The sequence below is a fragment of the Salarias fasciatus genome, chromosome 11 (genome assembly GCF_902148845.1).
Source record: "Salarias fasciatus chromosome 11, fSalaFa1.1, whole genome shotgun sequence".
In the NCBI taxonomy this organism is placed as follows: Eukaryota; Metazoa; Chordata; class Actinopteri; order Blenniiformes; family Blenniidae; genus Salarias; species Salarias fasciatus.
The window spans coordinates 32,333,711-32,355,828 of record NC_043755.1 but is presented as its reverse complement, the minus strand read 5'-3'; the positions used below and the strand labels follow the sequence as shown (position 1 = coordinate 32,355,828).

The 22,118-nt window shown below is 46.3% G+C and overlaps 1 protein-coding gene across 3 annotated transcripts; it reads left to right on the top strand.

Moving 5' to 3' along the window:
• Nucleotides 1-718: 718 nt before the first annotated feature.
• Nucleotides 719-21,108, top strand: smarcc1a (SWI/SNF related BAF chromatin remodeling complex subunit C1a). 3 transcript variants are annotated; one of them, XM_030102483.1, is made up of 28 exons: nucleotides 719-942; nucleotides 2,752-2,871; nucleotides 2,949-3,034; nucleotides 3,296-3,377; nucleotides 3,845-3,937; nucleotides 4,043-4,112; nucleotides 4,318-4,387; nucleotides 4,788-4,863; nucleotides 5,758-5,883; nucleotides 7,056-7,150; nucleotides 7,650-7,780; nucleotides 8,681-8,740; nucleotides 8,861-8,898; nucleotides 9,667-9,788; nucleotides 10,373-10,444; nucleotides 10,552-10,665; nucleotides 10,784-10,937; nucleotides 11,551-11,658; nucleotides 11,777-11,836; nucleotides 12,077-12,335; nucleotides 12,468-12,629; nucleotides 13,727-13,782; nucleotides 14,046-14,199; nucleotides 14,456-14,634; nucleotides 14,715-14,849; nucleotides 17,307-17,670; nucleotides 17,755-17,880; nucleotides 18,636-21,108. In XM_030102483.1, the coding sequence occupies exons 1-28, from the start codon at nucleotides 757-759 to the stop codon at nucleotides 18,725-18,727; spliced, it is 3,390 nt and encodes a 1,129-aa protein (XP_029958343.1). In that variant the 5' UTR covers nucleotides 719-756; the 3' UTR covers nucleotides 18,728-21,108. The 3 variants fall into 3 exon arrangements, with proteins under 3 accessions (XP_029958343.1, XP_029958342.1, XP_029958341.1); XM_030102482.1 differs by having other exon boundaries at nucleotides 7,032-7,150; nucleotides 7,650-7,777; XM_030102481.1 differs by having other exon boundaries at nucleotides 7,032-7,150.
• The last annotated feature ends 1,010 nt before the right edge of the window (nucleotides 21,109-22,118 follow it).

Genomic DNA, 22,118 nt, shown 5'->3' with positions numbered 1-22,118 from the left:
TCCTTGAGCCTTACGTTGACAGCCCTGTTCAGAGCCAGCACAGACTTCTTAGTGAGGCTTATTATATTTTCCAGATACATGATTTAGATTTATGTGATACTCTTCTCAATGTTGCATTATGAGATAATAGCCTTCTGAGTGCCTTCCTCTTTAGAGGCATTAAATGTGGATTTATTGTCATTGTAGCTGTTTGTAAAGTTTGTATGGACTTATTTCAAGAATGCAAAACAGCATAATATTGAATAATGCATGAAGAACACTTCAGAGAGCAGTTTACTGAACAGGTGTCTGTGCAATAAAAGCAAGTGAGACCAAAATGAGTGAGTAAATATTCATGGCTGTTATTGTTATCTTGGCTTATTGTATAACTTCTTTTTTGTCTTTGAAACTTTGCAGACTATTTCAAAAAAAGAGAGCAAAGTTGAGTTTTCTGGAATATTAAGGCTTTAGTAAAAATATGAGAAAATAGAGAAATGATAAAAGATATTATAAAAGTTTTAGAAATGGTATTAGTACTATCGGTAGCATTAGTCATGGTAGTAGTCATATTTGTAATAGTAGTATCAGTAGATTGCGCCCGTCGCCTAAATAAGCGCCTGTACGCGACTGTAGTTCTGTTGGGAGAAAAAAAAAGATACGCTTCGCCTGCATTTCCCATAATCCTGTTGGGTCAAAGTCTCGCGAGAACGTACCAGAAAACTCGCTCGCTGAGCGGCGCCGTGGAGGAGAAAGACGACGCAGCGGACAAAACACACAATGGCGACAGCGGCTACAACTGCTGGCGGAACGGGCTCCGGCGGGCCGACTACCGGCCTTGTGGGCGGCGGTACTGCAGTCGGGCGAAAGAAAGACGGAGGACCGTCTACGAAGTTCTGGGAGAGTTCAGATACGGTCTCGCAGTTGGAGACGGTGCGGCTGTGGATCGGAAAGCACTACAAGAAGGTGAGCTAGCTGCTCCGCTCCTCCATTGATTTCAACGAAGGCCCGCGTCCCACTGGCACAATGGAGCGCCAATGTTTCTGCGGGCTGCGAAGCTCTTAAACATACATGCAGACGATGTTTCTACTGCAGTGCAAAGTTACAGGTTGTTTACATGTCTACAGATTGGATACATGCGTTTAAAACTCGCCAGAAATGCACACGCGTCTGCTTTTCTCAAAACTGTTAGCTCTGTTAGCTAGCTAGCTAGCATCGCTGCTAACAGCACGTTCAGAGGGAGAATATTTTAAAGTGAGCTGAAGATTCAGTTTCCAACTTCTATAGAAACCTCTAGTTATATTCCGGCTCATAGCACAAACTTAACTCGTAGAGTGCTTTGCAGTAATAATACCATGCCTTCTGAAGCAGATGATAACTAAATGTGAGTCACGGGACAACATGCAATCATACTAATCTAAGATCTGAGCACAGCCATGCTTTGTATTCCCCTCAGTAGTTTTGTAGTGGGGAAATAACCACCAGACCACTGAGTTCATTTCGCTAACGCAGTCCCATTTGATGCGGAGATGCAGCCAGTGTTGAATTTTGTCAACACAGCAGCATGCCTGGCTGTGCTGGCTGCACTCGCCCACTGAGCTAGCCAAACAAAGAGTGTTCCTCTTGTCACTTCATGGTCTCGAGCAGCTCCCCCCTGACACCCGTGGGGAGTTGAAGGTAAAGAAATAAAGCCGGAAACAAACACTTGGTTGATGGTTTTTGAGAGTATACATAACGTGATATATGTATTTTTTTAAACAGACACAACAGGAAGCAAGAAAATATGTCCTGGCCTTAGTTTGTTTGTATCTCATCTTTTTAATCTGATCACACCCCATTATTTAAAGTGATCAACACACTTCCAAACAACAAAAAGCAAAGGGGCATGCAGTTTTTTTCTTCTAGTAAAATACAAATAACCTAAGCAGGGATCTTTTTGGAGAAAATGCAGTGTTATGATTACATTAACAGCCTAAATTCTCCATCTGTTGATGTGTTAGGCAGATGCAGTAAGTCAGAAAGTGTTTGAATGAATTCTATAGATTGTCTGGATGTATTCCTTTGTTTTTGGATGATTGTTTTGTTTGGAAAGCCCCCAGCTATTTGGCCATCATGGTTTCAGTAGGCAAGCTCCATAGTCATCAATGTCCCCGCATCCAGTTCAGAGACTCCGGTGGGCTGGAATGGTGATTTAAAATCTGAACATTCTCCCACAGGAGTGACTTGGTATAAAACATGCACATATTTAACTTAACACAATGTCTATAATTTCTGTAATTTGATCCAACATAAAAGATCATTGCATGTAACTTTGAATCCAGTATTATCACTCAGTTTGGTATATTTCTTCTACCACAAGTACAAGGTTTAGCTAATGCAAGTCCCAGGCCTCAACGAAAGACTGAGTTATCCATTATATGTATCCACTGCACTACAGTGCCTTTGAACAACAGTCTGTGACCCTTTAATGTGACAGTGTTGAGTTTGTCTTGGCCCTGACCTTGGGAATTTGCTGTGGTTACTTGTGCCGCTGCCTTGAATGTATTGCACTAGAAACAACAGCAATGCTATCATTACATTGTTTGAAAACCAGCAATCTATCCTCAGTTCTGTGGTTAGTTCTTTTTTTGAGGTAAACAACTTGTTTTTTACTTGTGTTGCTGTTTTTCTCTTTTGAAAGTAGTTTGTGAAATTTCTGCATAATTTCCGTGTGCTTCCGTGTCATTGCTTCTCATGAATTCAAGTTTGTTTTTTGTTTTTTCTGTCTGCTTCCAGCATGTCCAGAATGACTCCCCCTCCAGTAAATCCTTGGCGGGTCTTGTGGTCCAGCTGTTGCAGTTCCAGGAGGATGCGTTTGGACGCAGGGTCAACAATCCTGCTCTTACAAAGCTCCCTGTAAGCACACACAAACACACACACACTTTACCTGGGGTATCTGAGCTCTGGAGCATCACATGTTCTTGTGTTCACAGGCCAAGTGTTTCATGGACTTTAAGGCGGGAGGTGCTCTGTGCCACATCCTCGGATCTGTGTACAAGTTTAAGAGTGAGCAGGGATGGTGAGTTGACTGTTGCATCATTTCATTTGAGCAGTATTTTTTAGCTGCATGTATGTTGTTGCTGCTGTGGGACTGACTCTACCAGCCTTTGGTGTTTCCTTCAGACTGTGCCAAAGAAACAACAGCAATGCATTGTACTTTAAGATTTAGCGCACTGCAAGTCGGCTTGTAAATAAAAATAAATGTTCCCTGGTGTTCATGAGTGCTTCATCTGACCCTTGAAATGTTCCTTCATGGCTTCTCTGTGTGTGCTGCTTCCAGGAGAAGATTTGACCTGCAGAATCCCTCCCGGATGGACCGGAACGTGGAGATGTTCCTAAATGTAGAGAAGAACCTGGTCCAGGTATGAGCCATGTTGACAGGCGCTGGTGTTTGGTTCTGTATCTCCTTCTGTGAAGCTAGTGCAGGGCACACACTGGACCAAAGCCACAGTCCGTCACAGGGCGCACGCACGCACGCACGCACGCACGCACGCACGCACGCACGCACGCACGCACGCACGCACGCACGCACACACACACACACACACACACACACACACACACACACACACACACACAGATTAGTGTATTTTGCTGCAGGCACATCGCAGCTTTTTTCCAAGTTAAAATCTCTTTGTGTTGACTTCTTTGCCGACAGATGACGACCCCTGTGATAGTGTGTTGTTATCATTCCCAGTGTTAATGTAATGTCTTTGAGATTTAAAGAGACTTCTTAGGCTGTCATGTGAGCAGTGATAATATTTGTCTTTATGCTGTGAACTGAACAGCAGTGTGTGATCCTCTAACCTTATTTTTGGTTCCTTTTCAGAATAATTGCTTGACTCGGCCCACTGTCTACCTGTCTCCCGACATCGAGCAGAAACAAGCCAGTAAGCTCAAAGACATCATCAAGAGGCACCAGGTGAGCCGACACAGTGTTGTCCTCCGATCAGAGATTATCTGATGAAGCCCTCGGCTCCTGGTGTCGTCGTTTTTCATCAACATCATCGGTGGTTGTGTTTTTCAGGGTTCTATGACTGACGATAAGTCAAAGGCCACTCACCACATTTATCCCTCTCCAAGCCACCAAGAAGAAGGTCAGTCAGAGCTGATGTTTGGAGTCTTATTGTGTGTGGATCGGGCTTATTTGTCAGGCTTGATATGAATGTGTATGCTGTTCAATTACATGGTCTCGGATCTGCTCGACTCGGGAGATTTGAGTCATGAGAGGAAGGTGTTTTGTCTCAGAGGAGGATTGAGTGAACTGCATGAGTCAGCTTTGGTTTTGCTCGTGTTCTGCAGAGGAGTGGTTTCGCCCCGTCATGAGGAAAGACAAGCAGGTGCTCGTGCACTGGGGTCTTTATCCAGACAGGTGAGCAGAGAGTGGCAGACGTGGTTTCACATCACGCTTCTCATTTCAGACGTCACGGAGCTGCAACGTTTAAAATGGAAACAGATTGGTTTTCTTTTAAAGACAGTTTCACATTTACATGGCAACATTTTGAAAACAGAGGCAGCGTTTTCACAAAGTTGAGTGTTCGGTGTCTCCGAGCACTGTTGTTGTGTAAATGCACCCAAAACATTATAAAGTTCTCTGTTTTCACTTGAAAACGTTGTGTGAACGGGACCAAAGTTTTTATTTTGTGCAGATTTTACATTTTTAATTATTCAGTCAATTTCTTTAGAGAATGATTTCATATAAAAATTCCAGTGAGTTTTGTTTTACTTTCAGTATTTTGCTCTTCACTGCCTCGTGCGTGTTTTGTTATCAGCTATGACACCTGGGTGTCCGCCAGCGAGGTGGACAGTGACCCGGAGGACCCGCCCAGCGCCGACAGACCCTGGAAGGTAACAAGCATGAATCCTGACCTGATTGAAAGCGCAAAGAGAAAGTTTGTCCAAGTGTTTTTTTTCTGGGGTTACAGGAAGTTCGAAGAGGATATAAATTGGAATGCACCACGATGTGTTTGGGCAAATTTTGTAGCAGGTTCGGCTTTAACCTTGATCAGATTTTTAAAAAGCTGGGAGTGAATTGTCTCTTCTGCTCTCTGTCCTCAGAAAATACATTATTTCACCGTTCACTGGGAATAAAGTCAATTTGTGACCGTAGTAGAAATTGAAGATTACTTCACGGTCTCTGTGGATCCATCGTCTTACAGCATTTTAATCTCAGATTTTGATATTCAAAGGGGGGAAAAAGACCAGAATGAACAAGCATGTCTGGTTTTAAGCATATATCTCTGTTTTACAGCACTGGTAATGTACTGTTTATTTGAAAACTTTGATAGGATTGGTTTGTTTATTCATATTGAAGCTTTAGAGTGACATTTAACAGTTAATTCTTCCGTCAATCACTCAAAAAAGGCATTTAAAGAGGAAATTAAACACGTGGATTAAAATACCTTTAAGAAGAGTACATGAAATATTAGATGAGGGAAAACAAGTTAAAACTGTTGAGTGAGTTAAGTGAAACCCCTAACCACATGTAGAACCAACATGAAGCTGAAGTGAAGACGGCTAATCAATAATGAATAAAGTATCATTGATTAGGGATTCTGAAACAATAAAAGTAAACCTTTGGCTCATTACATGTAAACAGTACAACGGTAAACAACTATGGATTAGTTTCTTGATTTCTGTTTTTCTATCAAACAGTTTAAAATCTACTGAAAACATCTGATGTTTTGATTGAATCGACCTGCCGACGCCCTGATCGATAATCGGAGCGCGTCTCGTCAACAGGTCCACGTCAAGTGGGTGTTGGACACGGACGCCTTCAATGAGTGGATGAACGAGGAAGACTATGAAGTGGACGAGAACAAGAAGCCGGTCTGCTTCCGCCAGAAGATCTTCCCCAAAGAGGAGGAGGTAGGCCTTGCTGGTGTGTGTGTGTGATCCCCCAGCTTCCAGGAAGTTCTCTGTTTGTCAGTACAGCTTTACAAAGTTTAAGTCGTGAAGGCTGCACTGAATGGTTGTACTTACATGTGATTGAGTGTGTGTGTTTGTGCTGTTAGTCTGCGTGTTAATGCATGCTGCTACGCTGCGCCGCCGCCGTCCTTGGTTCACAGCCGCCTTCAGTCTGTGTGTCGCCCATCCTTCTCAGACCTTTCCTTACACCTCGCCTCCTACTAATCCGTCTCAGGGTTTCTGTCCACGAAATGAACTTCTGCTTTAAAGCATTTCTGGAAATCTAAACGAGAGCAGGTGAACTGCAGTAGGGGTGGAGCCATGTTTGTTCACCGCAGTACTCGCTCCTCAGGCCAGGAGATGCCTCATGATTGACATTAACCGCAGCGATTAGGGTGACCTTTACTTTTCGTAGCTCTCCAGATCGCTTAGTCTTCACCTGAAACTAGATCCCGTTATGTTCAAACTGTCCAAACCGGAAGCTCAGAAACAATCAGCTTGTATGTAAATGATCCACAGAGACATATCGGCTACAATTAATGTAAAAAAAAAGCAAAAAAAAACATGACTCCACTGCCTGCAACCACAGTCAAAAGCTAAAGCTGGGTTATCTGGAGTAATCCACACTCAGGAAGAACATGCAAGCTAATATAATTCTGAAAAAATAAAAGTCAAATTTTAATGGAAAGAGTTTCCATAGATCCATTCTGAGTTTGCTCAGTCACAGTTCGGCCCTTTGGTAATGGAGATGACATTTTTGTGACCTTGCCAATCATCAGAGTTGTGAAGTTTGTGGAAATTCAGTTTATTGCAGTTCAGTTGGATCTTTTGTGAGATGAAACTCGATAATAAACCAGCGATACATTGTGCAGCCAAAAGTGTGTTCAGTGAAGAGGAATTGTGTTGGCTGAGTAAACCTGAGACTTGGAGGTCTGTGGACAGGAACCCTGGTCGCCCCTCCACCTCCACGGCATCCCCCCTCCCCCCGCTCTGGTTCTCCCACTGCTTCCCCTCCTTGTGTGTGCGACCGTTCCATCCTCTCATTCTGCGGCTCTTTCTCTCATCCTCCATCCCTCGCTCCCTGCTCTGCACGGGGTTTGTCTGATCAGTCTTCCCGTACACCCGATCGCAAGGAGCGCAAGGCCAACTCCGCCGGCAAGAAGAGGAGGCGCTCGCCCTCGCCGCCCAGCACGCCCGCCGAGTCTCGCAAGAAGGGAGGCAAGAAGGGGTGAGAGAGACGTTCACATCCACGCTTTTCTACCGGGAGCTCAAGCTCAGAGCTTAAATCGTGAAATGAATGAGAGGAAATGCAAGTGCGCGCAGCTCGGCTGTTATGACTTGGCCGCTCGCGCTGCAGCACTTATCCCTGAGCACCTTTTATCTGACTCCAGACCTGAGTTCCTCACAGAATGGCTTTTAGGACTGTCTATGATATTCTAATTCAGTCTTTTCCTGAAATGCCTGGCCACTTTGGCTTTAAGTGACCATTAGTGTAACGGCACCAAGTGCCCAGAACGGCTTCCGTCTGTGAATTGTGCCGCATTTGCCGTTGTAGAAATGTTTTTTGTGACGGCAGGACAGAGCAGCGTGAGGTGCTTGGTAAAATGAATCTTGTGACACAGTTCGGCAGTGGAGCTCTGAGATACTGGCAGGTATAAACCTTCTGGCCGGAGCTCGCCGGAGTCTTCTTCCATGCTCACCTGTTGGGTGTGTGATTTGCGTGTCAGAAACCCGGGGCCTCACTGGAAACGCCGCGGCCACCGAGGCGAAGAGGAAGACACCGAGGAGGACATGACCAAGGACCTGGACGACTCGTCCGCCGGCGCCAGCCTGGAGGAGGGCGGCATGTCCAAAAGTGGTAGGAGGACAAAGGAGGATGGTTTAATTTCTTTAAATGTCCTTTTTATCATGGAAAGACTAAAATGAAATGTATAATTTCTCTTTATTTACTTTTTAAATAGAAAAATATTGAAATCAATTGAGTAGGTTTAATGTTTAGAGTTGGTTTGTGCTCAGTTCATCAATATTAGTTATTTTAAACATTTAAACACCTTAAGATTTTCTGGCTGTGTTTGCAGTGGATATCAGAGTTGTCAACATAAGGCCTGTGTGCCCAAACTGGCCCACAAGAGGCTCTAATCTGGCCCAACAAACCACCAAGCAAATTCTAGAAATTTCAAAAGAAACAGATTTGTGTATGAGAAATTCTTTCTTATATTTATTTTAAATTATTACGTTTACACCGTCTTCTTCTGCTCATGTTTCAGTCTCACCGTGTTTTTCTCTTAAAGCAGACAAATCAGTTTCCTTTCAGCCTACAATCATTTTCTGCATTTGTCACGCTGACGTATTTGGAAGAAAAGAGGAAAAAAAGTCTCTCTCTCCTCTGAGAGAAATGCTGTCATCCAGCTGGAAAAGCAGGAAAACAGCCTCAGGATGTTTTTATTTCTTGATCCACATCCCTCTTAAGACGCCCGTGAAAACCAAACAGTCCTGACTAAAAATGCTCTTTTTAGACCGAGTCCCATTTGCAATGTCCCACTTTAGTCACACACAAAAAAAAAAGAAATCCCGCGCACACTCGCTCCATTTCAACGTCCTCCTTTGCAAACGGAGTGCCGGCTAATGCCTCCATGCCTGTGGCTGAATTAGACTGCCTCAGAATTTTTATATACATTCATATAATTGATTTTTTTTTTTTTATCCCCCTTTTCAGCGCTTTGCTTTATTCATCTTTTCTCTTTTGTTCCACGCACAGCAAATTCAAAGAAAGACAGCGAGAACACCCCCGTCAAAGGAGGGAATGTGGCCGACTTGGGTACGTGGAACGACCCGGTGTTTGTTTTCACCTCACATCGATGAGTGGATGAATGAATCTGGACCCGTGAGATGAACAGCCTCATCTCAAGTCCTGTTTTATTGGCTTTTTTTTCACCAGATGACATGGAAGACGACTCTGTGCTGTCTGGTGGGAAGGTAAGCAGCAGCCGTGTCTCCATGTTTGGATGAGAAAGAAGAGATGAGATGATCCGTCCCATCAGAAAATGTATTTATGTGTTGATTGTTCAAGACCTGATCCAAAATATCGTTACTGTTATTAATAAATTGGCTCATGGTTGTGCAGTGAAGGTCACACTCAGTTCAGATCATTGTACATTTCAGTCATTATCCGGGAGCTGAAACCATGTGAAGTTCTTTGTGCGGTCTGGACGTCTTTTGCACAACTTTTCTCCGAGTTGTTTAAAATCTAACAACGTCTTATGATCTGTTGCTTCGGTTTTAAGGAACTCTTTCAAATTTTGTTTTAATCAAAATTCATCTTCTCCAGCAATTTTCACTCTGGTTCGTATCAAAGATCAGTATTTGCTTTTGAAGCCAGTTTGCTTCTGGTTCATGTTGATACTTTTAACATTTGACCAAGAGATGTAAACAAAACGCAGGTTTTTCAACTGCTGTGACTTCATTTCCACAAGGCTGTGTGCTGCATTCAGTGCAACATGCGGCAAGTTGTACGACGTTCTTTAAAATGTCTAAAGCTAGAGCTGAAACTTGGAATAAATCAGTGCAGTGTGCCACTAAATCAAAATCCACTGCATGGACATCACACTTGTTGCATTGGCAGTGGGACCGACTTTATGAACACATTTACAGTGCTGTTTGTGTCTCATCAAGATGAAATGGAAAGTGAATTTATTAAATTCCTTCAATTACAGGACTCTGACATCTTTTTCTCTCTCTCGTCAGGACGACGATGAACAAGGCAAAGGTGAAGTGAACCGTCTGATGGACGCCGGTGAGGACAACGTGACCGAGCAGACGCACCACATCATCATCCCCAGCTACGCCGCCTGGTTCGACTACAACTGGTGAGACTGCAGGGGTTTCCACAAGTCACACTTCTGCATGCCATCAGGGACCACTAGGAGGCGCTGTGTGACATCTGAGTGCAGAAGAACCTTTGTTACAGTTGTTTAAGTGACAACATGAGCAAAATGTCAGTGAGAACAAAAAACTACACAGCAGAAACAAAGTTAAAAGAGTTAAATATGCAGCAAGAAGAGTTCGGAGTTACAGAGTGGAGAAAAGCAGAGAAACTGATAAACAAAACGAAGAATGTCGACAGTAACAGTGTGACTTACATGTTTTTAGCTGTTTTGTGATGCATTTTTTAACAGGTACGACTTGTACTTCATGAAATACACAATCCAGGTCTATTTGGTCAAGTTTCTCATATTTGTTTTTTTAGTTTATTGTCCTCTGAAGCTGTATGCTGAATTGTTAGACATAAAAGAAGTGGAGGAGAGCTTGGAATTTTTTTTTCTTTTTTGTGGGGGATATAATTGAAATGTATTGCTCTGCGTGTGTCAAGGACAGTTTTTTGTAGCAGTGATTCTCACTTGTAATTTTCATGTCTGCCTTCCATTTATTTTCTCTTGGTTTTTCTTCCCAGCATCCATGAGATTGAGAGGAGAGCCCTGCCTGAGTTTTTCAATGGGAAGAACAAGTCCAAAACTCCAGAAATGTTGGTTCATTCGTCCATCTGCACAGCTACAGTATTCACGCATGTGTGTCTCACATCTGGAATCACACGTTCCCTCCTGTGTCCGCGCTGTCCGTCCTCTGAAACAGATACCTGGCCTACCGCAACTTCATGATCGACACGTACAGGCTCAACCCTCAGGAGTACCTCACCTCCACCTCCTGCCGCAGGAACCTGACCGGAGACGTCTGCGCCATCATGAGGTGCACGGAGCTCCTCTTTATTTGAGACTGATACCTAAGTGTATTTGTAGTAGCCGTGTGTTAACGTGCTGGAGTTCTGAAGACTCACATTGTGCCTTGTTGTCGTCCCTCCCTGAAGGGTCCATGCCTTCCTGGAGCAGTGGGGTCTGGTGAACTACCAGGTGGACTCGGAGAGTCGCCCCCTCCCCATGGGCCCCCCGCCGACGCCCCACTTCACGGTGCTGGCCGACACGCCGTCCGGCCTCATCCCCCTCAACCACAGACCCCCTCCGGTAAGCACAGCTTGAGTGTGGAAGAAGCCGAATGTCCGGGATCGCGACATTAGATAAAACACCGTGGAAATGAAATGTTATCGAGATGCTGCTGCTTGTTATCCTGTGGCAGGGTTATCCATCCAAACAGTGTGGATATGTTGCATAATGTTGCATCAGATGTTGAACAAGTTCCAGATTTTTTTTTTTTTCTTTTAAATATTGGATTTATAATAGAGAGTAGACGTACAGGGAAGAGACACATAAAATACTGACATGCAGTGGCGATCTGTGAATGTATGAAGAGGAAAGGCCTCCCAGCAATCTAAACCTGCAGCAGCTCCACTGAAAAAAATGGTTCAAGGTGATCTGGGACAGTTTATCAAACTGTAATGTTTTAAGCCTGTTTTTAAGCGAGTGTGTGTGTTTGACTTTCTTATTCTGCTTTTGAGACTCAGATGGTACAGTACTGTCAACACTTTCAGATATGAGTTATCCTGGGTTTAAAAACTTCACATAAAGAGAATATCTGATTTTATACAGATAGCAAAATGACTTAGATGTTTTCAAAGATCGCTTATGAAGCCAACATAAACATTGTTAATCGATGCACCTTTGCTTCTCCTCCATCCAGATTCCTCCTCCACAGCCGATGCCCAACTTTGCAGACAAAGGGAAAGACAAACCCATCGACCTGCAGAACTTTGGCCTTCGTCCCGACCTCTACAAGAAGAACGCCAAGGTGAGCATGACTCTCGTGTGGAACACCTTAACGTGTTATTTGAGATTTCCTGTCATCTTGTGAGCTTTATTTATTTACTTATTTATTTTAAATCTTCACACGTGTTCTGATTTTGCAGGGTAAACCAGTGAGCACCACCAGAGAATGGACCGAGCAGGAGACTTTACTCCTGCTGGAGGTGAGTGGAACTCATGAACAGACACTGGACACTTTTCACCCCCTCTATCTCAATGTTTTTGAAATATTTATATATGATTCTCTCTTTATACCTCCTTTCAGTCCATATATTAGCTTGTCTTCAACACGGTTAATGCCCCCCCCCTGCCTCCACTGCTTTGCTTTAATCTTGATCTCACATTCTCACAACTCTATTTTTTTTCTCCCAATAACACAAACATCCACGCCCGCCTCCCTCTAGGCTCTGGAGATGTACAAAGACGACTGGAACAAAGTGTCGGAGCACGTCGGCTCGCGCACCCAGGACGAGTGCATCCTGCACTTCCTGCGGCTGCCCATCGAGGACCCGTACCTGGAGAGCACGGAGACCACCCTGGGCCCGCTGGCCTACCAGCCCATCCCCTTCAGCCAGTCCGGGAACCCCGTCATGAGCACCGTCGCCTTCCTCGCCTCTGTTGTCGACCCCAGAGTGGCTTCTGCTGCTGCCAAGGCAGCACTTGGTGAGCGAAGATGATGAAGAAAGAGCAAAGTTTCTGTTTTGGGAAAAGTTTTTTTTTACTGTTCTACTTTACTAATACAAGCCACACCATCCAGTATTAAACGTAGCCTAACTCCCATCTCTGTGCTCGCAGAGGAGTTCTCTCGTGTGCGTGAGGAGGTTCCCGCCGAGCTGGTCGAGGCTCACGTGAAGAAGGTGCAGGAGGCGGCGAGGAGCACGGGCAAAGTGGACCCCGCCTTCGGCCTGGAGAGCAGCGGCATCGCCGGGACGGCGCCCGAGGAGCCGGAGAAGACAGGTGAGCACGGTGTGACGGAGGGAGCACGGCTGCAAGGCCAGGAGAAATACCTGAAGCTGTGGTTCAGAGAGGATGTGAAGTTTGAACATGTCGCCACTAGAGGGCAGCAGATCGTAGAAATATCATGGAGATGCTTATTGGGAGAATTTGAGAGATTTGGTGTGTGTTATAGTGCATTTGTAGGTTGGTGTGTGTGTGTGAGTTGGCATTTTAAAGCTGAAACAGCTGAACATACATGAACATCTCATTTTTTTTTATTTTTTTTTTTCTTCACTATATTTACTGGCTTATTACTGAATATCTGTAGCAGCCAGTCAGTTCTTGTCTTCATTAGAAAGTGATGTATTCCGTGAGTGTGTGCATGAGTGTGTGCGTGTGTGTGTGTGTACTACCCCGGTAACCAGTGGATTAAAGCAGCAGCAGATGGGGCAGGGGGGTGGGAGGAGGGAGGGGAGGGGGGAACAGAAAACTGGGTCATCGCACAGAGCCATGTGCTTATCGCTTTCTCTCTAGTTGGCTTTGTGCTTTCTTTAAAAAAAAAAAAAAAAAAATTGCCCTTTTTTCCGTCCTTTATCCATCCACCACACACAGAAACACACACACACCACACACACACAAACTTCCATCCCGAATTGCAGTCATGTGCCTGAATTAAAGCCCTCTTCAGCCACGGCTGTGATCGATGAGTTTAAATGTGTTCCCTGCCTCACTCGGCCTGAAGCGGGATCAATATTCAAACTCCTAACATGCACTCAAGTGCACCCCTGACATGGTTTAACACTCAGCCGGACGCATGTATTCCCCCTGTCACGTGTGTGTTTGGACGTTAATGTGAGCAGATGTTAGCCCCCACACACACACGCGCACACACACACACTGACGCTGCTTCCTGTGCATCCGCTCAGTCGAAATGCTTTTAACCATAAACCTCTCTCATGATGCTGTTTACGGTGATGAATCGATTCATGGTTTGTTTGGTTTTTTTTTTATTCTCCAGAGCTTCTGCTGTCTCCACTAGTTCGATGTGTCAGATTTAGGTTTCAGCTGCAGTCACTCTGTGTTTACTGATACAGATTTTTAAAATGTTTTACTTTCAGAAGCAGCAGAGCCAGAAAAGATGGACACTGACTCGGACTCCCAGCAGGCCGATAAGGTGAGACGACCACCAGTCGAGGTCTGGAGCGTTAGTGTTTCGTTTCTTTTTAGATCATGAAGCCATTATCATACAAAACCAATACCTGGATGGATCGAAACAGTGAATATAACGGGAGGAGTTGTGCTTCATTCTGCTAAAACCCATTTTCAAGTGTTCGCTTTCGCCCATCTCGTTAGATATTTGTTTTTCAGAAGCAAATGGTCACATTTAATCTAACGTCTCTCATTAATGGGGTGTGTTTGTGTCCTGGAACCCTTCAGGCCGAGCTGAAGGACGAGGCGGAGAAGCCCAGCGAGTCGGCAGAGAAGAGCGAGAAGACGGAGACGACGGAGAAGGTGAAGAAGGAAGGATCCGAGGCCTCGGAGCGCGAGGAGGAGAGCGAAGAGGGAGGAGAGGCCAAAACCTCCCCAGCAGGTAAAACTGAAGGAACACTGGGAGAATCACATGATGGGGCTTTCAGCCGGATTAGTAACCGGTCATGAAATAGTGAGAAATACTGAATGAATGTGAAGCAGACTGACTGCTGAGCGTCTCTTCATCACTTCCTCCTGAACAACCTCCTGGAGCAGCGAAACCTGATCTCTGGGATTCTCTGTGATCATGATTTGAAACGGTGCTTTGAAATATTCTTCTCTGTGTTGAACTTTTGAATTTCCTTTTCTCCTCAAAGACAAAGACAAAGAGGAGGCGATGGAAACGTCGTCCTCGGAGCAGGAGAAGGAGAAGGAGGAGAAGGCGGCCCCAGAGGAAGGAGACGACAAGAGGAAGAAGCTGGAGCACGATATCGGCGAGGGAAACATCGCCACGGCGGCCGCAGCCGCCCTGGCGTCCGCCGCCACCAAGGCCAAGGTGAGGCCGCCGGACGGAGCCTGAAGCTCCCCGGTCACTCGAACACTGTGTTCACCTGGGAACCGTGTGCTTCCGCTCAGCACCTGGCGGCAGTAGAGGAGAGGAAGATCAAGTCCCTGGTGGCTCTGCTGGTGGAGACGCAGATGAAGAAGCTGGAGATCAAACTGAGGCACTTCGAGGAGCTGGAGACCATCATGGACCGCGAGAAAGAAGCCGTGAGTTCAGCCACGTTCGCCACTGTAGTAGTGAGACTGTAGTTTTTGCAGTCCTCACAAGTTCTTACTCTACATGGTGTGAAGGGAACCCGACACCAAAAGCTATGTTTTTACGATGAATACTCTCATTTTGAAGGAGAAATCTTACAGTCCGTCTAAATCTAAAACTCCCAGAAGTCATTTCTGTAGAGCATGGTCTCGTGTCCAGTTCTCTGCAACCTGCCAAGTCAAGCAGCATAATAACCACGGGCTGGTCAAGATGTGTGTGTGTGTGTGTAGGAGAGCTTCTGTCACATCACGCTCACGATTCACTGGCTGTAAGTGGAAAGTGGCCCAGTTTAACACAAGACCAGCTTTGGTTGGTGTTTTCCTGGACGCTGTGCTTCAATGTTAATATTATATGAGGTTTGAGGGGCCGAGCGCCGCACCGCCAACGCCCATTAGCATTGAATGTGCAAATATCTCCAAATATAAATAACCTGCTGTTTGCTTTACTCACCTGAACTCTGATACAAAAGAAACCATGGTGCTGTCTTGTTTGTTAAAAATGTGAGTTTATCCTGTTTAAAGAGGCATTATATTAATTACCTGTTTGTATGTAACAGTCCTGAGTTTGGGCTCATAGAGTCGTCTTCTTTGAATCCACATTAAGTTGAGTTTAGTCAGGAAAAGTGGAATAACTGCTTCGTTAAACCGCTGCACCACCGCGTCGAACTCGGCAGCTTCAACCAGCGGTCGGACCTTTTCTTCAGGCTGTTTGTCAGTGACTCAACACGCCACCTTGTGGTGGGAGCTTGTACTGCAGCAGTCAGTCAGCAGTCTGCAACTGATACTTTTGCGGTTTTCACCAAAGGTAACTGCTTAAAACATGTTTAACTTAAAAAATAAAGGTGCTACAACTGATGAAGTTTCTACAAATCCATCAGAGCTGCAGTTTATGGAGTTTAAAAACTACAATTAACATCAGTTGGCTTTGGTTGTCATAGTGAACAGTGTTGGATATTTTAACATTGTTAACTGTTCAGAAGCCACAGTTTTAGTAGTCGTTATTTACATGTGTATTTCTTGTAGTTTTCAGTTGTTTCCCCGTCATTGATTTAGCTGTTTAATTTTTCGTCACCTTTTGTTTGAAATGTTGTGACACATTTTAATTAAACTGCTGAGCTATTTATTCATGTAGCACTCTCATTCAACATTGCCATGTTTGTTAAATCTGTTTATTTACCCAGAACTTATCAAAAGCTACAGAGAGCCGCCACAACATGTTTAAGTTCCACACATGGTGAAGAGAAGACACGGCTTTAATTCTGTTGGAGGAAGGCTGAACTGAAAATAAACTGCTTTCCAGAACATAAAGGGGTGTTCAGTGAAGCGGCTCAAACGGCTACCTGACAGGCTGAATGAAGCGCTCGCAGCGTGTGTGTCGGTCCGGACCGTCCCCGGAGACGCCGGCCGGAGTGTGAAAGTGTGTTTGAGCCGCTGCGGCCCCGGGAACGTCGGCCAGTTTCACAGCTGCGAGCGGTGCATGAAAAAGAGTCTGCTTAAAGAAGCGTTCTGTAAAACACTCGGCATCTAGAACAGGAAACGCCTGTTGTGGAGCAGAAACACAAAGCAGCACAACACCAAATCCACGACTTCATAGGACTGTGGGAGCTCAGGAGACAGTCCCTCAACTCAGCAGAGCAGCTTAAACACGAGCTACAGAGGCGTCTGCATCGGGAAAGCTTCCAGGGTTTGTTATGAAAAGTGGCAATATTTAATATTAGTCCACTAAAATGTCTCATGGTGGTTTAAAGCTAAACTAGAGAATCTGTAGTTCTCAAACTAAGTGAAGACAGAAGTCATAACCGCACCGTAAAGCAGCAGAGCAGACGCTGCCGTCCTCGTTTAATCCCCTGTAAACATGTTTTTAATGTCAGAGCTTTATTACACCGTAAAGAGAATTAGGAGCTTGTTACAGGGCGGCTTCAGGAGTCCAGGGTAGAGATGAATCCAGAACTGTTCTCCTCGTCAGGGACAGTTTGGAGGGTTAAAATAAAAGAGATTTTTTTTAATCTCGTTTTAGCAGGAGAAGTGGCTGAAATTACGATGCCTAGTTAGTACCTGGCAGATTATTGGTTCTGTCCAGAGAAAATCCAGTAATGATTGTGGTCGTGATGTGATTCAACAATCTGCTCATCCGCATTAATCCGAGGAAATCTAAAAGTAGGTGTCTTGGAGGACAGTCAAAAAAGTGACCGAAGGTGAAAGTAAGGCATCAGAAAGATCTGAGTCGAGTGTGACGAGCGTCTGACAGAAGCCGTCAGCAGCAGGTTGCTGGAAGAGACGCAGACCTGCAGCCTTCTGTCTGCATAGTGACGATGATTCTAAGTGTTTCCTGTGTTTGGTGATTGGCCGGCGGTTGATCCGCAGCAGGTCTGTGGACTTGATGGTGTTTCTTGTCTCCTGCTCGTCCAGTTGGAGCTTCAGAGGCAGCAGCTGCTCACCGAGCGGCAGGCGTTCCACATGGAGCAGCTCAAATACGCCGAGATGAAGGCGCGGCAGCAGATGGAGCAGCAGGCCGCCGCCGCCGCTGCAGCAGCCGCCGCCGCCGCCGCCGCCGCCCAGGGGCAGGGCCAGGCGCCGGGATCCGGACCCCACTCGGGCCCGCCTCCACCCGGCATGCACCCCGGAGGACCCCCGCCTCACCACGGAGGACCGCCTCCTCACCACGGAGCGCCGCCTCCACACCACGGAGGACCCCCGCCGGGCGCCGCCATGCACCCGGGATACCCCCCGATGGGCCACCACCCGATGGCCCCCCACCACCCGGGACAGACAGGTGAGAGAGACGGGACATGATTTACCAGCGGTGAATGGGTTAAAGTCGGACGGGACTGACTCCGCCCCCTCCTCCGCCCTGCAGGACCCATGGGGCCCGGACAGCCCATGCCCGGACGCATGATGGCCGGCCCGCCCTCCGCCGGCCCCCCTCCCGGCGGCATGCCCCCCATGATGCCCCCGCGCCACCCCGGAGCTCCCAACGGCATGTGTGAGTACACCCCCCCTCACAGTGTGCATGTGCGTGTGTGTGTGTGTGTAAACATGAACACACTGTACAGTGAATTAGGAACCAAACACTGATTTATTTTCATCCTTCCATCGTGTTAAATAATGACTGTAGGCGAATATTTACAGCACGAACAACCCGATGGAAATACCTGTGGTGGGTCTGAAGACGACTGAATCCACACTGAGCTCTCAGCTTTTAGTTGATTTGGTTTTAAATGTTTAAAGTTTTCCACTGTTTTTTCGGTGATCTTTAATCAATGTTCAAACGTGTGTGAAGTGGGATATTTGTCGTTTGGAAAGCTTCCGTTTCCCAGTTTCCGTCCTCCACCAGCAGACAGATCCTCCTCGTTCGGCTGACGGAGAAACAAAAGGGCGATACGAGGGACGTTTTTTTCAAGTGCCAGTCCTCGGCTCCGGAGGGTTCTGTTCATTTAGATGGCTCTGTGGGTTTTGGGTCAAGGAATTCTTTAAAGTGAAATCAACCTTCCGTCAGTTCTCGCCGTCAGTTGACCTTTCACCTGAGCATCAGTGAAATCGGTGTAGCAGGAAAATGTACAGAGAAATGCTCCGCCCTGTTCAATGGGTTAAATTCTTTTGTGATTAATTAATTGGTTAATATCCCCCACCCCCCACCCCCCAGTTGAAACATGCTACTTGTCTTGAGGAACCTGCTCCAAGCCTTTGTTCTGACCTTTGACCCTCTCCTGCTCACGCCAGCGTCTTCTCTCTGTGCAGACCCCGGTCCGCCTCCCGCTCAGCCGGAGGCCATGCCGCCTGCTCCCGTGGGTCCTCCGCCGCCCCCCAGTGGAAGAGTGGCTGACAACTGAGAGACACACACACGCGCGCACACACGCGCGCACACACACACACACACACACACACACACACACACACACACACCCAACTGTTTTGTCATCAGCCCCTTTTGACGGCTTTTGCTAGTGGCTCAATTTTTCCCCTCAACACTCAAAGTAATAAACTTCAGAACCGGACCCACACACACACACACACACACACACTCAGGGTTCAGTGGCCAAGGTAACCCGTTGCTAAACACACACACACACACACACACACACACACACACAAGCAGACTTCCTCTCAGGGCACAGCGGCAAGGGTCGTGTAGTAATAAACACTGTTTTCTGCTCTGTGGGGCCGATGGAGGCTGCAGAGAACGAAACCAAGGAGACAGAAGAGGTTTTAAAACACTGTCTTCCCCCCCAACCCCCATCCACACACCCCACCCTCAACCCTCCCTCGCTCTTTGAAAATACACTGTAACTCCCCCATTAAACACACACACACTCTCTCATCTGGTTCCTCCCTCTCTAAGACAAACACTAGAGGGAGCTAGTGAGCGGGGGGACGGTTACAAATGCGAATATGAGTGTGTGTATGCACAGAACAAGCCGAGCTGTTACACACACGCGCGCACACACACATACACGGAGGATCCAGCCTGCACTCACTCTTGCCCAGTCGAGTATCTACCTCTCGCTCCTCTTTAAATGATACACTGTAGTTGTGTGTGTGAGTGTGTGTGGTGTGTGTGTGTGCGTGTGATGGCGGCGTGTGCCTTGTCTGAGTTCTACAGTCGGGTGTGTTCACGAGCATCAGAAGTAATAAGGCGAGGAGCGAACACACACACACACACACACCCCCACCCCTGCTGTGAAGCAGCTCCCTCTGTTTCCTTAACTCAGACGCAGCAGTGAAGACGAGAAGAGGAAACTCCTCGCTGCACTCGAAGCGTCGAGCGTGTCCAGAAAAGTTCCACTTACGTCGTGAATTAAAGGTTAAAGGTCAAACTGCTGTTAAACCAGCTGTTCACTGATCTGACTGAAGTGAACGAGCGGCTGTGAATTAATCATGTTGACTCCGACAGGACTCGTTTTCTGACCGGCCCGTTGAGACGCTCGTGGCTCGGCAACAAAGATATTGATCAATAACACCGATTTATATTGATTTTATATGCGGTTGATCAATCGCCTGTTGCTCCGAGTCGATAGTTTTCCCATTAATTAACTTTATTTTGAGAAGAATTTAATGACAATAATTGTACACTAATGGACACACAAACACACACACTCACACACTCACTCTTGTATACAGAAATGTGAGCTAAGCTGAGGCCAACACTGGAGATGACACACACTCGGACTCAGCCAGACCCCGCCACTGAAGCACTGGACCACCACACACACACACACACACACACACACACACACACACACACACAGAGTCTGGGCTTCACTCTGAAGCCTCCTGGGCTCGGTGGGCTTCTCGGTGTGTTTTCGGTGCTGATACTGTAGCACTCGCCCTCCTCCCTCCCTCCACTCTGCTCCGCCTCCTCCCGCCCGGCGCCACCTACCTCGCTAACACACCCCGCCCCGCCCGCCTCTTTAAAACTCAGAAATATCTGCGTTTCCATGTCTCCACCCACATCGGTTTGAGACTCGTCGGTTTCAGTTTGACGTTGAAATGAGCCGCGAGGCTTTCGGCTGGAATGCAAATTAACAACGAAAAGCCAAGCGATTCACAAATGACCGAATCTGGTGAAGTCTTGGAACTGTGTGTTTCAAAACCAGCTGTTGGTGAACTGCTGAGTGAGTTTTATTGGAGCGCCTCCCTCCTCCTCTCTGCTAGCACTGTTAGTATCTCTGCTACCTCTTCCTCGCTCGTTTGCTCGCTACCTCTTCTAGAAATCTTCCTCTCGGCTCTCTGGCTACCTCTGCTCCCCCTCGCTACCTCTCCTTCCTTTTACTTACCCCTCTTTTGTAATTTTTCTTCTCTTTTCCGCCGCCTGCGTGACTGCTGCATCAACCGACTGTTGCCGTCTTCTCCCCGAAGAAGAAAACACACACACACACTCACACACACACAGTCATCCACCGGCGCGCTCGTTCACCGTGCCCTCGTTTCCATTCGACATCCTACCAGGCTTATGATCCCCTAAATATTGAATATGACAGGACCCCCTCCTCTGTCTCTCACACACACAAATACACACACACACACATATTATCTTTAATCGATGCTTTGTGTTAATGTATTTTTAAGGAGAAGTTTTGTGTAGATGGACATTATCTCTGTTCTTTGTAGCATTTGTTTTTGCTTTTTGTTTTTTTTCTTTTTTTTTATTTTGTATGGGGTCTGTTGGTACTTGGACCTAGAAACTGTCGAATAAACTGTGTTTTGTACGAGACGGACGCCTCGGGTCTTCTGTTGTTTGTCTCAAATCGCTCAAAACAAACGTCTGTTTCGGTGATCTAGAACAAATCTGCAGCCTGCAGTCGTTCGGTCGGGCAGAATGACAAACGGTCCAGTTTCACCTCGACTGGTAGGATGTTGCCATCATAACGTTGCATTTGAATCTTCAGGCTTTTTCGTTTGTTGTGTTGCAGAGTTAAAATGTTAAATGGTTGTTTTCACAAAAACCAAACAGCTGCCAAATGACAGTTAAGCCAATAATTAGCTGATTTAATGAAACCTGACAGGGAAATGTCCAAAATACTTATTCTCACTGTTGCATTTTGGGTATTTTTAGAAACTCACCCTGACATCATGCTTTTGAAGCTAATTTGATAGCAATCGGGAAGCTAGCTGTTTATTTAGAAGCTTCATAAAGCTATTAAAATGTACTGTTGACTCCTGATCAACTACTGAGCTGTTCTTCAGTATGTGGATGGAGAAACGATTCATTCATTATGAATAAATCCAGGTGAAGATTTCTGGAAATGGTCTAGTTCATTGTGGAATGAGGTTCACCTGCGTCCTTAACTCATTCACAACAAAGACGTGGCTTCTGGGAAGATCGTGAAACGTGGTGTGAGAAGGGGCTCAGTAAATACAACAAATCTAAACAGAGGTGCTTCTGTGTTGATTTCCAGGGTGCTTCTGTTCCGGTTTTCCTCGCTGGACAGTAGATCTCTGAGCAGGAAGTCGAAGTGTTGGAGCAGTCCTGTGTTCCTGATGCTAACCAGCTAGCAGCCCGATGCTCTCCGTCTCTGTGCTGTAAAGATCGAGTTTCCCACCATCTCGTCCGTGTTTTTCCTGCAGACGGGAGGAGAAACTGGATTATCCGCCTCTCGCCTTTGTGTTGGGATTAGGGGCGTCTGCACCAGAACATCTGCACGCCCAGCCTTCGGCGTGTGAATCGCACAGATGGAGGCGACGTCTCGGCCTGATCCAGCTGAAACGTGACGTTTGTGTTGT

Coding starts and splice junctions, on each gene's coding strand:
- smarcc1a (XM_030102481.1), top strand. CDS start 757: ATGGCGACAGCGGCTACAACTGCTGGCGGAACGGGCTCCGGCGGGCCG. Junction 4,388..4,787: donor TGGGGTCTTTATCCAGACAG/GTGAGCAGAGAG, acceptor TTTTGTTATCAG/CTATGACACCTGGGTGTCCG. Junction 17,881..18,635: donor CGGAGCTCCCAACGGCATGT/GTGAGTACACCC, acceptor CTCTCTGTGCAG/ACCCCGGTCCGCCTCCCGCT.